The 15,930-nt window shown below is 46.0% G+C and overlaps 1 protein-coding gene across 1 annotated transcript in view; it reads right to left on the bottom strand.

Moving 5' to 3' along the window:
• CYB5R1 (cytochrome b5 reductase 1) overlaps positions 1-15,930 on the bottom strand; it is a 102,374-nt gene that overhangs the window by 54,149 nt on the left and 32,295 nt on the right. Inside the window, exons 3-4 of the mRNA XM_073618010.1 lie at positions 7,743-7,827; positions 5,472-5,575 (exon numbers count right to left, since the gene is read on the bottom strand). Of these exons, the coding sequence (XP_073474111.1) occupies positions 5,472-5,575; positions 7,743-7,827 (189 nt within the window). The remainder of the gene's footprint in view (positions 1-5,471; positions 5,576-7,742; positions 7,828-15,930) is intronic.

The raw sequence follows: 15,930 nt of genomic DNA, 5'->3' as shown, positions 1-15,930 counted from the left end.
CAGAGACAGGAAGAGAACTGGATATCCCAGCAGTGAAGATTCTGCCAGGATCCAGCTGCTTGTACTGAGTATACATCTGCACTGAGAAATGAACAACGTTGACCAGCCTGACAGCTATTTCTGTTTTGATGTCTGCCTGGACCTGTGCTATCTAGCAGGGTTTATGAGATAATTGGACTAGCTAAACAGATTCACAAATTATTTGGTACATGGCTGGATCTAGGGGGGGTGCTGTCCCCTGATTTCAGTTGTGTCCCCCACCCCAGGCTGCCCCACTATTGACGTTGTGCTTGGCCTGCTGAGCTCCTCCCCCCATCCCTGTACTCAGGGCCATAATAAAGTGGAGGCCGCCTGGCGCAGTAAACTAAAGTGAACACTAAAGTTCAGGCAGTGACAGCGGCAGAGAAGAGAGAGCCAGAAGGAGGTGCGGGCTGTTCTGTGCTCTCCCCCTCCTCTATCGATCAACTTGTGTACAATCAGCCTGTTGGGTTTTTCCCAAATGAGTATAGCTGGCAATACTAATCATTGTGCTCCTGCGCTTCCTGCAATAGTTGATAGAGAAATCAAGCTATTTTCTTTCCCCATGGTGGAAGGAAAGAAAATGGCATAATCTATGGCCTGCCTTACAGACACAGACTCAATCTGCACAGTGTGTAGCTGGCTGCTATGTTGCTGTAACGGTTACCTACCTGGTGGTGGTGCCCAAAAGGTAGAGGATGGCCTCTCTTACAGCTCTAGCTCAGGAGCCCTGGTAGAGTAACAGGGAGCACAGAGTGGCATAAGTGCCTAATAGGACTTCTGCTGGAGAATGCTGATCTGTGTCGGGAAGCGCAGAAGCAACTGGCTGGTAGCACACTGCCAGAAGAGCAGGAACTGATGACATGCACAGCACCAGTGGTGGGACAAGGTAATTCAATGCCCAGGGCGAAGATGCCAGATACCTGTTAGCTGAGTAGTGGCAGCCTCAGCACCACAGAGACATAGGAGAGAGACAGCACTCACTTTACAGTAGGATTCTGCACTAATAGAGGGGGGTCTGCACTGATAGAGGGGGGGGTCTGCACTGAGGGGGATCTGCACTGAGGGGGGTCTGCACTAATAGAGGGGGGTCTGCACTGAGGGGGTTCTGCACTAATAGAGGGGGGGTCTGCACTGAGGGGGGTCTGCACTAATAGAGGGGGGTCTGCACTGATAGAGGGGGGTCTGCGCTGTGGGGGGTCTGCACTGATAGAGGGGGGGTCTGCGCTGATAGAGGGGGGTCTGCACTGATAGAGGGGGGTCTGCACTGTGGGGGGTCTGCACTGATAGGGGGGTCTGCACTGATAGAGGGGGGTCTGCACTGATAAAGGGGGGTCTGCACTTATAGAGGGGGGTCTGCACTGATACGGGGGGGTCTGCACTGAGGGGAGCCTGCACTGATAGAGGGGGGTCTGCACTGATGGAGGGGGGGTCTGCACTGAGGGGGTCTGCACTGATGGAGGGGGTCTGCACTGAGGGGGTCTATACTGATAAATGGGGGACCGCACTGAGGGGGGTCTGTACTGAGGGGGTCTATACTGATGAGGGGGGTCTACACTGAGGGGGTCTAAACTGATGGAGGGGGTCTGTACTTAGTTGGGGGGTCTGTACTGAGGGAGGAGGCTCTATACTGCTGGAGGGGCGGTCTGTACTTAGTGGGGGGGTCTTTACTGAGGGAGGGGGGTCTGTACTGAAGGGGGACCATAGTTGGTAGGGGGGAGTGACACCAATTTTTTTCTGCACCGTGTGACACCAGCTGTAGTGATGCCACTGGCTCTTGTCTCTGCAGCAATTTAACTTTAATGTACAGGAGGGGGGTTAACTATATACAGGAGGAGGGGGGGTAACTATATACAGGAGGGGGGGTTAGCTATATACAGGAGGAGGGGGTTAGCTATATACAGGAGGAGGGGGGTTAACTATATACAGGAGGGAGAGGTTAGCTATATATCGGAGGAGGGGGGTTAACTATATACAGGAGGAGGGGGGGTTAGCTATATACAGAAGGAGGGGGGTTAACTATATACATGAGGTGGAGGGTTACCTATATACAGGAGGGGGAGGGTTAACTATATATAGGAGGGGGGTTAACTATATACAGGAGGGAGGAGGGTTAACTATGTACAGGAGGGGGGAGGGTTAAATATGTACAGGAGAGGAGAGGGGAGGGTTAACTATATACAGGAGTGGGGGTTAACTATTTACAGGAGGGGGTTAACTATTTACAGGAGGGGGGTTAACTATGTACAGGAGGGGTTACTATGTACAGTGGGGGGGGGGACTATGTACAGTGGTGATACTATGTATGGAGGGGTAACTATGCACAGGGGGGTAACTATGTACAGGGGGTAACTAGGGGGAGAGGGGAAACTATGTACAGGGGGAGGGGGTAGCTATGTACAGGGGGGTAACTATAGCTTTGCATGGGACACTGATTTAAGGACTGAGGCTGGGAACACTGGTGTAAAGACTCACTCTGCTGGTGGCACCTGATGCAAGGAGTGACTCTGCTGGGGGCACCTGATGCAAGGAGGGACTCTGCTTGGGGCACCTGATGCAAGGAAGGACTCTGCTGGGGGCACCTGATGCAAGGAGGGACTCTGCTGGGGGCACCTGATGCAAGGAGGGACTCTGCCGGGGGCACCTGATGCAAGGACAGACTCTGCTGGGGACACCTGATGCAAGGACGAACTCTGCTGGGGACACCTGATGCAAGAACAGACTCTGCTGGGGGCACTTGTTGCAAGGAAGGACTCTGCGGCAACTAGGCAACGTGGCTAGTGACACGCTCAGGGATCCCACTGATTCGGCATTATGGTGAGTTAAATAATTTCATTTTATATTACAATGTAATAATAGAAATAATGCACTTCAATCATCCTGACACCATAACAATCATGGTGCCGGGATGATTGAAGCGCTAACACCAGGTGTTTGGAGTATCTTTATCTGCTGATTGTTAAACTTTCTAGAATACACATATTTCTATTGTTGTGTAGGATCTGGGCCTGCTGTCCCTCCATTCCTCTCTCCCCCTTTCCCGCTCCATCCCTCATTCATCTCAGACTCTAACTACACCCCATTTGAGCCATGCCCATTTAAGCCATGCCCATTAAGCCACGCTCATTATTTCATGTAAACCCATTTTTTTGCGCACCACAGTTTTTTTTTGCTATGACACCCCTACAAACGCATACCCCACCCCCTAATTATTATACAGCTCCGCCTACTGCCAAAAAAGTGTCCCACAAATTTTTTTTGCAATGTTGGCAACTATGGGGGACCCGAGGGAAAGAGAACAGGAGGGGAGGGGTCACAACACAGAGGAGGAGACACCTCCACATTGTCCAGAGTAGGGAGGAAAAAAACAGGAGGCTAGGGGGCAGAGCTGGTGATGTCATGCAGACATCGGGCCCTCTGAAAGTAGGAGTGATAGAAAGAAATGGAGAGGGGATGGAGAAGCCGCTGTCCAGGCAAGCAGAGGAGCTGGAAAGCTGTATGTATCTGGAATCATAGGAAAGCATTGATATGCTTTCCCAACCTCATGCATTCCGCCCACTCCACTCTACTGTCAATCAGGGACTTGTACAGTGCACTGTGCAGGTAGGGGGCAGGTGTAGTGCTACAAGCTAGAATACATGCAGGAACAAAACCGATATCTACCTACTCTTTTAGATTTGGCACTCAGCAGCACATTATGTGCTGGGCAAGGTTACCCCAGGCAGACAGCGCCCTCTTCCTCCAACGAAATCATTCCGCCCAGGGTAGCTGCCCATCCTGCCCACCCCTAGTACTGGCCCTGCACAGCACGGCTGGATCAGGTGCAGGAATAATAGCCAAGGCAAGGTCAGACAGTCCAGGTCAGCAACTAGTAGGTAGATCAGACATAGGCAGAAGAGTAGTCAGAAGTCAGGCCGGGGGTCAGTAACAACAAGGCAGATGAGCAGAAGGATAAGGCAGAAATGTAGTCCAGGGGCGAGCCAGGGGTCAGTGCAGGAAGAGTTCAGGCAAAGTCAGGAGCGGATCGGGTCGGCAACAGGCGAGCAATACAGGAACAGATACACAGATGCTTCAGAAATGCAATAGACCAAACGGCACTGACACAAGGTATTAGTTCAGTTTAAATAGCCTGCCTGGCGCCAATGCGCACTTGCACATGCGTACGTGCACTCGCACACGCTAAACGGCCACGGACAGGAACCATGCACCTGTGCACATACATGCATCTTCCCTGATAGTTGCAGTTATGATTTGGGAAATTCCCAAATCAGAATGGCAGCTACAGTAACCAGCTAAACACTGCAGATCGAGGCTGTGTTTGTAAGGGAATCCCATCTCAGCTATGTGCTGTGTAGTGTGGAGGAGATCTGAGTGCCCTGCCAGCAGTGACCCTGTCCTCTTCTTTGCAGACCTTTATCCTGCTAACCCCTAGCCTCTTCACTGCCGACTTTTCTTTCCTTTGCCCTGCTGATCCCCTTTCCTCTGCCCTGCTGACCTCCTTTCCTCTGCCCTTGTGACCCCTGTCCTCTGCCCTGATAACTCCTGTTCTCTGCCCTGATAACTCCTGTTCTCTGTACTGATAACTCCTGTTCTCTGTCCTGCTGACTCCTGTCATCTGCCCTGCTGACCCCTGTCTTCTGCACTACAGACATACTGCACACTGCCCTACTGACTCTTGTACACTCCCCTGCTGACCTACCATCCGCTGCCTTGCTGATCCCTGTACACTGCCCTGCTGACCCACTGTACACTGCCCTGCTGACCCACTGTACACTGCCCTGCTGCTCCCTGTCCTCTTCCCTGCTTACTCATATACACTGCACTACAAATGAATGGCCTCTGTACACTGTGCTACAAATTGCTGACTTTGCATCCTCTGCTGACCCTGACATTTTTAACTGTACCTTCACATCATGCAGGCTAGATCCGGCTCTGATTTGGAAGTATATAAAAATGTAAGCTGTATGTTTGTCTGTTTACATGGAGTTAAGCTTTGAACTTTTTCATAGGCTTAGGGGCTCGTTCACACCATGAGGTGTGCCTGAGCATGTATGGTTTTAGTGCATGTTCCCACATGTCTCACACCTTGCATTTTAGGGCAGCCCATTAATTTTCCATGGGCTGCCCTACGCATGTAAGACAGCTAAAATTAGTGCAAGCATGATTTTTAAAATCTTGTGTACCATACGTTTTGGTGGGTGCCTATAAGAATTCATAGCACTTACCCGTATCTGCAGAAGGCAGCACGTTTTTGTGCAATGCAGGAAAACATGCAACTTAGCACGCGTTTCCATACCACACCTAGTGTGACAAGCCCTTAATGTTATTTATAGTACAGATACACTAATGCATTTTGACATATGTAACTGATCACTAATTCTAAACATAATTGACAAATACGGAAACCATTGGTGGTACATGCTAATATAATTCATGATTACATACGACGTTACCTTTACTATGAAGTCAACATAGCCCATATCCTCACATGACACTGGAGTATATGGTCTGACCACAAGATTACCTTTGATTCTAGTGGAAAGGTAAACATATTTACCTAAGAAGAGACAAAGAATCACAGGTGAAATGCAGATAATTGCAGTTTAAAATAAGACATGCCATACATTAATAATTTTTTCATTCAACCAGCGAGTTGAACAAAAAAAAAAGACCTGATTCCCCCATCCACACACTTGAAATCACTTCCGCTGAGTTATTGTATTCTGACAGTTCGGAGACTTCCCCGCTGTCAGAATGCATTGATTAGTGGTGCCGGCTATGGTCGGTGGCACTGATCAATCAGGAAAAACCCAACAGGCTGATTGTACAGAAGATGATTGGTATACATGGATCAAAAATTTGGCTGGTGCCTGCTGAAATATCTAAGTATGGCTGGCTTAAGGCTAATGAAAATATGTGTAGCTGATAAAAAAATCTAGAAAACAAATTGGAGTTTGATGGACATTAACCAGAACTCTTGATTCTTTTTTTAAATGACAGTATAAACCCAGTTGGTTTGCTGTTAGCTCACAATTGTGTGTTCTTTTTTTCTCCAGTTTTAATGCATTAGCCCCATGTGTGCTGAATGTATAATTTGGTGTCTACTCATTACATTGCATTATTACAGCATATGTAAATCCGGTAACATTTCATTCATTAGCCTAAAAATGTTAATGCAATTTGAAAAGTCACTTTTGAAAATTTTAAACCTGCAGATTTCATTAAAATAATACATGGTCATCTCACAAGGTCATTGTTTAGGGACCTACTGTTGTAGGGTGACAATGCTTTGTCCCTGTCTCCCAGATATGTTCCTGTGTTGTCACCCTGTCACATGGCTTTCGATAGAGACTACAAGTGGTTGTTTTAACACACATAATGCAGGCATAGTCCCCTCTTGTCACCAACAGGAACCTGCATTGAGAAATGCCATGCAACCAGTGCTAGAGTCCAGTGGTGTCTCCAGCTTTCATATTAAGGAGGGGGCACATGGGGGGACAGGGACAAAAGTGGGGGGGGCAACTATAAAATGCAATTATATATATATATATATATATATATATATATATCCTGGGCCCCTTTACTACGATCCCACAACGGCCCTTTCACATGTTCTGCAGTGAGCTCCCTTCCTACTGTATTGGGGGCCCCCCAGGGTGGCAGAAAACAAGCGATATATGTCACCAGCATACCAAGAAAATATAAGGGTCCAAAGCAGTGGGAGAACTATCAGGGTTGCAAAGGTTGTCTTGCCACCGGGCCCTGGTGTTCTGCCACTGTGGGGTTCCCCAGCCTCCTCTTGCTGTCCTGCCCCTGCTATTGACAGCGCTGGTCTGGCATCTCTTGGAATTTACAGGCTGGTTCTCCTGTCCTAAGGACGGGAGAAATCAGTCTGTTTTTTCAGTAACTGAGAATCCTGGTGGAGTCCTTCCTGCAACTCGTTCTTCTCCCTTCCAATGAGGATGCAGGGGAAGGAGCAGATCGGGCGGCCGTGGATGTGTGAGCGCTCGCATTATGCAGTGTCAGTGAGCAGAGGAAGAGGGGAGGAATCACCCACAGGAGCTGACTGGGGGCGCTCCCCCTCTTAGACATTGCCTTTTTGTAAAAAAAAAAAAATATATATTTTTTTTTTAAATTGGGGGGCACATCATAATGTGTGGGGGGGGGGGGGGGGTCAGGGCCCCCTCTGGCCCCCCTAGGGACGCCATTACTAGAGTTTATGTATGAAGGCAGGGCATGGCCACAAAGAGGGTGCAGGACATCAACAGTACTGGCCTGTGGCCAGGCTATGTACATTTGAGTATTTACAATAACAATCAGTAAATGAGCTAAAAGACACACCTCTGTAGCTGAAGGCCCTGTGGAACAATTCAATTTGTTCCTGGACAAATGGGACACTAGTTGTTCCAAAACATTGGCAGTGACCGAACCAGAGCTTGTCCACCTGAATTAACCTGTAATAACTTCTTTATAGAAACAGCATTCCATATGTTCCAAACGATTGCGGTGACAAGCAAAATGTACAGATATTTAGTTTGTTTTACTTGTATTTCTAATAGTCCCTTTATAAAATGCATCTTTTTTTAAATGTAACCCTGTACTTTATATTTCAGCTTTTATTCAGATTTTAGTATCAAAGACTAGCTTTATAAAACAAGCTATCGAGAAGAAATAAATCAAGAAAAAAAAAAAAATTGAATGGTTGTATGAATACCTGTACTCACCAGGAGGAAGTCCCAATGGAAGTCCCAATGTATGATACACAGATGGAAGAGCAAAGCGAAATTTTCTTGTATTGTAATTTATAATCTATAGTTAAAATAAAATGATATCTAGTTTACATGGCGAACTTGTAATCACACTGTAAAGTACAGATCCAATCTAACAATCATTGAACAGAATAGGTAATTAGCTAAAAAAATCAGATAACTGTAACTTGCAGTTAACTAAAAAAATGCAAAAGTAAAAGCAACATGCAATACAGGTTTGGGCTTGTAAAGAGTATGCATACACTGTAGAATTATACAAAAAAGATTATGAAACCTCCACAAACATGGATTCTGTGGCTCAAGCAGTGCAACATGGCTGCATAACCTGAAGCTGGGACGTAGGAGTGTCCCATTATTTTTGTTGTTTCTGTAAGATGGTAAGGATTGGAGTGGCTGGCAGTCAGCAGCTTCTCTGTATATCTTTGCCAACACATCCTTGATTTTAAGCTTATGCTTAAACAACTTTTGTGAGTACCTTGATTATTTGTGTGAAATAAATTTTGATGTTTAAGATACTACTCTATGGGAGCCTTTTTTGTTGTTGTTATTTTTATGCTGGCTGTGAAATCTAACCACTGAATGGAGACAGCAGTGGAGCCGAAGCCCTAAAGTGTACTGCACCTGTTTTGGAAGATCTTTGGAAAAAGTACAAGCTGTGTTTGCCCGATCTTGTAGTGAAATAGGCACACCCATATTAGTGGTGGTGGTCACCTTGGATCAAAGATTATTCAACACTTGGAATAATACTATTGGTGATGGGAACTTTTTAGTCATTACACCGATTAATTGCTTCATTTGAACATATTTTGTTTGAGATTAAACTTGGTTAAAAATATTTTCATGTAGTGTTTGGGGGACTTTATTTGATCACGATATTTATTGAACGAAGAATAATATATATTACTGAATCAGCTGTAATTATTATTTTGTTATATAACTTATGTTTTTCCACCTTGTTTCTCTAATTTATTTATATCGCAAGGATGGAAAACATGTATATTACAGTGGGGATAGAAAAGAATCACCCCCTTTAAAATAACCACATTTTGTTGTTGCGCAGCCTAAAATGAAGACAGACACAGTTTTTTTGTTTTATCCAGCTGTATTTACTCAGTGCAACTTATAACATCAAAGCGAAAGATATTACACCAACATGTCAGAACAACAACAAAAAAAAAATCAAAAATAGAATCACTGAGTTGCAAAAAGGATCACCCCTTCTAAAAAATACTTGAAAACTCAAAAAGGTGTAGCTAATCACCATCTCTAATCACCATCTCAATGGCACACAAAGCCATTTGACTTTCAACTGTGATCAGCTGTGGTCAATATGATTAGCTCACCATGAAAAGAGCTTTCTTGGAGCATTTCAGTCCCTGGTAGTGCACCTGAAACAAACAATCAACTATGGATGGCAAGGCACTGTCAAAAGATTTCTGTGATAAAGTTGTGGACAGGCACAGGTAAAAAGATGGATACCAAAAAAATTTCAAAGGCTTTAACAATGCCTAGAAGCAATATTCATTCGCTGTTCTAACACACCTGGGTGAACTGCGAGCACAATGCTCTGCGCTTGCAGGTCACCTTTTTTGAAGCCTATTAGAGCCTATGGCTCTAATCAAGTGTTTCAAAAATACACCTCTGTAATTCACCTGGCACCCGAAAAGGGGCCGGATGCCTGAATAGGGGAGGCTACAGCGGCCATGGATAGATTCATGCAATGCAATGCATGAATCTATCCATGATACATAGAGGTGGGTGGCTGGAGAGAGGGGGCGGCGCCGTGCGTCCTTAATGGGTGCACCGCCACTGCTTGTATATGCCAGTCCAGCCTCCCACACACACCTGACATATATATGTCAGCCCCACACATACACAAATCTGTAAACACACAAAGATCTGGCCCCTCCCTGTACACAAACAGCCCCTCCTCCCTTTCCTTCACAGCCCATACTTGTAAAGAATTTCTTCCTACCGTTTTCACAAAGCTGACATGTTGCACAGAAAAGCCCAGTACATGAGGGGTGCCCATGCACATAGTAGCCAGAGGTGGCAGTAAAGAGCTCGATGTCTGAGCTCAAAGCCACAGAAAGTACACGCTGTGAGATCATTTCTGTAATGCACAGCACGGCTCCCATTCACCCGTCCTGCCTTCTTCTTGCCCGAACGGGCCCCTTACAGTTGTAACGGCTGTACCCCCCCCCCCCGATGGCGGCCCTGGTGTTATGGGATTGTTTCTCTGCAGCAAGGAGCACTTGCCACGATAGAAAGGAAAATTGATGGGACAAGATGCCATCAAAATCTACTGCCCTCTGCCAGAAAGTTGTCAATGGGAAGAAGGTTTACCTTCTAACATAACAATGACCCAAAGCACACAGCAAGCATGACCACACTGTGGCTGAAGGAGAAAAAGGTGAATGTCTTTGCATGGCCTAGTCAGAGCTAAGACTTAAATCCCATTGAAAATCTGTGGAATGACTTGAAGACTGCAGTCCACAAACGGTCACCATCAAACTTAACTGAACTTGAGCAGTTCTGCAAAGAAGAATGGGCAAATATTGCAAAATCTAAATGTGCAATGTTAGTAGAGACATATCCTAATAGACTAAAGGCTGTAATTAACCACTTCAATACCAGGCACTTATGCACCTTCCCGCCCAGACCAATTTTCAACTTTCAGCTCTCTCACACTTTGAATGACAATTACTCAGTCATGCTACACTGTATCCAAACAAAATGTGTATCATTTTCTTCTCACAAATAGAGCTTTCTTTTGGTGGTATTTAATCACCACTGGGTTTTTCATTTTTTACGATATAAGCAAAAAAACTGCGAAAATTTTGAAAAAAATTTACTTTTTTTTTAGTTTCTTTTGTAAAATTTTGCAAACAAGTCATTTTTCTTCATAAATTTGTGCCAAAATTTATACTGCTACATATCTTTGGTAAAAATAACCCAAATTAATGTATATTATTTGGTCTTTGTAAAAGTTATAGAGTCTACAAACTATGGTGCCAATCACTAAAAATTATTCACACCTGATGTACTATCTCACCTGAAGGCCTATCTCATTTCTTGAGACACTAACAAGCCAGGAAAGTACAAATACCCCCCAAATGACCCCTTTTTGGAAAGTAGACAGTCCAATGTATTTACTAAGAGGCATGGTGAGTTTTTTGAAGCTGTAATTTTTTCCCACAATTCTTGGGAAAATTAAGATTTTTTTTTTTTTTTTTTACACAAACTGGTCATATTAACAGGTTATTTCTCTCACACAGCATATGCATAATTGCAACTACACCCCAAAATACATTCTGCTACTCCTCCTGAGTATAGCGATACCACATGTGTGAGACTTTTACACAGCCTGGCCACATACAAAGGGCCAACACTGAAGTAGCACTTTCAGGCGTTCTACAAGCATAAACTGCACATATCCTTTCTCAACCACCTATTACACTTTTGAAGGCGCTGAAGCACCAGAACAATTGTCCACAAAATGACCCCATTTTAGAAAGCACACACCCCAACGTATAATCTATGAGGCATAATGAGTCTTTTGAACGGTTCATTTTTTTCCAGAAGGTTTTGGAAAATGTGGAAAAAAAATGAAAATGCTTTTTTTTTACACAAAGTTGTCCATTTATAAGATATTTTTAACACATAGCATGTACATACCAAAAATGACACCCCAAAATGCATTCCAATACTCCTCCTGATTATGGCGATACCACGTGTGAGACTTTTACACTGCCTGGTCACATACAAAGGCCCAACATTGAAGTAGCACTTTCAGGCGTTCTACAAGCATAAATTGCACATCTCATTTCTCAACCACCTATTACATTTTTGAAGGCCCTGGAGCACCAGGATAATGGAATTGTCCACAAAATGACCCCATTTTGGAAAGAAAACACCCCAACATATAATCTATGAGGCATAATGAGTCTTTTGAATGGTTCATTTTTTTCCAGAAGTTTTTGGAAAATGTGGAAAAAAATGAAAATGCATTTTTTTTACACAAAGTTGTCCCTTTATAAGATATTTATAACGCATAGCATGTACATAGCAAATATGACACCCCAAAATACATTCTGCTACTCCTCCTGAGTATGGCGGTACCACATGTTTGAGACTTTTACACAGCCTGGCCACATACAGAGGCCCAAAATCCAAGTAGCACCTCCAGGCATTCTAGCAGCATTAATCACACATATCATTTTCTGACTACCGATCACATTTTTGAAGGCCCTTCATATTTCTAACACATAGCAGGTACATACCAAATAACAAAAGATTACCTGTGGTTTTAGAAGTGCAGTGGTCCACAGAGGAGAGCATCAGTCCAGGCAGCAGGCAAGAATGAGGTCAGCGACAGTAAATGCAATCATCCAGGCAGCAGGCGGGAATACTGTCCATAGTTCGTACAGGCAGAGATACTGTCAGCACAGCCAGAGCACAGCCAAAGCACAGCCAAAGCACAGGTCCAGGTAGCAGGCAGAAACATGGTCCATAATGTCATGGGTCTTTACAGGCAGCAATATGGTCAGCAAAGCCAAAGTATTGGTCCAGGCAGCAGGAAGGACCATCAAGCTTAGGGCCAGGGGGACAGGGGTAGAGGCTTCTCCCACCCAAATCGCTTTGAAGCCTCCGGGCAACCAGACCCTGTTCTGGGAGCACAGAAAACGAAAAACTGTTTTTCTCTACTCAGAACGCTATTCTGAAGCCCCTCACATATGTGAGACCCCTGTGTACTAAAGTAGATGGCCAAAAGATCAGTCCAAGTGGCAGGCAAAAACATGGTCGATTAACAGGCCAAGGTCGGTACACGTGGAAGTCAGAAACGTTGTTTAAATCGGCAGGCAGAGGCATGGTCGGTAAACAGGCTGAGGTTGGTGTACGTGGAAGGCAGAAACGTGGTTTAAATCGGCAAGCAAAGACATAGTTGGTAAACAGGCCAGGGTCAGTTAATTAACATGGTAGCAGGCAAATGGGGAAGTGGCAGTCTGGTAATAATACAGCTAACTAATATTGGATGGATGTATGATAATTTTTGAAGCAATCTCCGATGCACAGGCCAGGTTGGGAGGGACACTGGGGACAATAATAGCTGGAATCTCTTCTTACTCCTCCTCTGCTGCATACACGGCATTTCAATTGGCGTCTTCTTCCAGATTCTGTGGGGGGAATGCTATAGGGAAAGTGTTGCTCGTGAAGTCGACTCACATTATCCGAGCGAATGCTTCCTGGGGTGGGACCTTGTTGGTAAATGAGGGCAGTGACGATATATTCAATATACTTGAGGTAGGTGACTTGTTGGTTTTGAGTTGCTTTTTGGTAGCAGACAAACGAATTAAAAAGGGCCATGTGAAATAGGTGAAAGGCAACTTTCTTGTACCAGTAACGGGACTTTCTGTTTGATAAATAGGGCTGTAGCATCTGATCGTTTAAATCCACCCCCCCATATACATATTGTAGTCGTGGACACATTCGGGCTTTACAATGGGGCCACGTCTTCTTTGGATCTCCACCACGATGTCATTGTGGATGATAGAGAGGATGTGGACATCTTTCTTGTTCCTCCACTTCATGGCCAACACCTCCTCGTTCCTCATGAATGCCGATTCTCCCTTTTGTAATTTTTTTGCCAACAGATTTTGTGGGAATCCCTTACGGTTTTTCTTTAAGGTACCACAGGCCGGGGTTTTTTTACTATAAAGGTGACGAAAAAGGGGCAGGCTGGTATAATAGTTGTCGACATATAAATGGTATCCTTTGTCGAATAGGGGGTATGCCAGCTCCCAGACAATTTTCACACTGGTTCCAATATATGTGGGGCAATCATGGGGCTGGAGCTGGGAGTCTTTGCCTTCGTAGATCCGGAATGTGAAGACATATCCAGTGGCTCGATCGCATAATTTATTTAACTTCAGCCCATACCTGTCTCTCTTGCTTGGTATATACTCCTTGAAGTGCATTCGGCCAGTGAAATGTATGAGTGACTCGTCCACACAAATTTTTTGGTCTGGGATGAAAACTTCTTTAAATCGCTGGGAAAAGGAATTGATTAGGGGGCGTATCTTGTACAATTTGTCATAGTTGGGATGATCTCGGGGAGGGCACTGTGAATTGTCATTGAAGTGGAGAAAACGCATAATCATGTCGTATCTTGTCCTGGACATGACAGCGGAATATATGGGCATGTGTTGGATGGGGTGGGTGGACCAATATGCATGGACTTCGTTCTTTTTTGTAAGCCCCATATTGAATGTTAGGTTCAAAAACAATTTAAGTTCATCCAGTGTGACACATCGCCACTGGAACATGCGGGCGTAGGAAGAATTGGGGTTGGCAGCAATAAATTGGGATGCATACAAATTAGTTTGATCCACCATATTCTGCAGAAAATCTTGTGGGAAAAATAAAGAAAAATAATCGAATTCAGAAAAATTTGTAGTGTCGGGCTGCACAACTGGCTGTGCGGTGAAAGGGGGGATGATAGCGGATCCTGAGTTGGCAGGCAACCATAAGGGGTTTGCCAGGGCATCGGGAAGGTAGGACTGGGGCTGGGTTCTTCGGGTTGGGCGGGTCATTCCAGTGCTTGTACTGGGCTCTTCTTCCTGGGGTCTGGCGCTGCTGGTGGTGGGCAGATCTCCTGATCTTGGTCTTGATCTCATTCTTTTGGGAGGGACGGTTTTCTCCGCGGACTCTGATCCACTATCCTCCACTGGCTCGTATTCCGAACCAGATGATGTGAGCTCCCCGCTGTTCTCATCATTCGACATGGCAAGAATCTCATATGCCTCCTCAGGTGTGTAAACCCTTTGGGACATTATGGCAATGCTTATTGCCGGGCCTGTGTAATGGTACTGCTGGTGGTAGTGGTACCGATTGAGGTATTAGTGGCGGGCCTGTGTGGTGGTACAGATGGCGGTATGGGTGGTGGTGGTAACAATGATGGTACGGGTGGTGGTGGCGGTACGGGTGGTGGTGGTGGTGGCGGTACCGGTGGCGGTACGGGTGGTGGTGGTACCGATGGCGGTACAGGTGGTGGTGGCGGTACAGGTGGTGATTGCGGTACCGGTGGCGGTACAGGTGATGGTGGTACAGATGGCGGTACAGGTGGTGGTGGCGGTACAGGTGGTGATTGCGGTACCGGTGGCGGTACGGGTGGTGATGGTACTGATGGCAGTATGGGTGGTGGTGGTACCGATGGCAGTACTGACGGTGGTACGGGTGGTGGTGGTACCGATGACAGCACTAGTGGTGATACTGGTAGCGGCCTGTGTTGCAGTATAGATGGTGGGCCTGATGGCGGTACTAGTGGCGTTACTGGTGGTGGTACTGATGGCGGTACTGGTAGCCTGTGTGGCGGTACCGATGGTGGTACTGGTAGCCTGTGTGGCGGTACCGATGGCGGTGGGCCTGTGACAGATGGGCTGATTGACAGATGGGCTGGTTGACAGATGGGCTGATTGACAGATGGGCTGATTGGCTGGGCTGTGTGACAGGTCCTCTTTATTGGGGGGGCCGTGTTGTGCACAGTACAATGCAGTAAAATGTCAGACAGACACTGATTTCACTCACTGATCCCTGCTCTCTCCTCTCACAATCGGTGTGAGGAGAGAGCAGGGATCAGATAGTAACAGCTACTCATTGTTTACATTTGTGACCAGCTGTGATTGGACACAGCCGGTCACATGGTAAACAGCCAATTTCATTGGCTGTTTACCCTGATCGGGGAAGCGCTGTGTCCAAGGGACACTCGCCTTCCTCGATCCCTGCTCTGGATGCCTTCGGCGGCGCACACGGAGCACGCCGCCGAGTTTGTTGTGACAGGTGATCGGCTGTGACTTTGACACAGCCGATCACGGGGTAAACGGGGTAAACAGCCAATAAAATCCGAGGGACACACGTCGCCCCCGATCGCTGCGCTGCGCGCCCCCGAGGGCGCGCGCATGCATGTTATCCTGCTGGACATCATATGACGCCCAGTCAGGATAATGCAACCACTTCCCGGACGTCAATATGATATTGACCGGGCGGGAAGTGGTTAAGGAAAAGGTCGTTCAACAAAATACTGGCACAAGGGGGTGATCCTTTTTCCAACTTAGTGATTCTGTTTTTGAATTTGTTTTATTTT

The sequence above is a fragment of the Aquarana catesbeiana genome, linkage group LG02, assembly GCF_042186555.1.
Source record: "Aquarana catesbeiana isolate 2022-GZ linkage group LG02, ASM4218655v1, whole genome shotgun sequence".
Classification (NCBI taxonomy): domain Eukaryota; kingdom Metazoa; phylum Chordata; class Amphibia; order Anura; family Ranidae; genus Aquarana; species Aquarana catesbeiana.
Note: the sequence above shows the minus strand (reverse complement) of the source record. Positions and strands in the feature narration are given on the sequence as shown.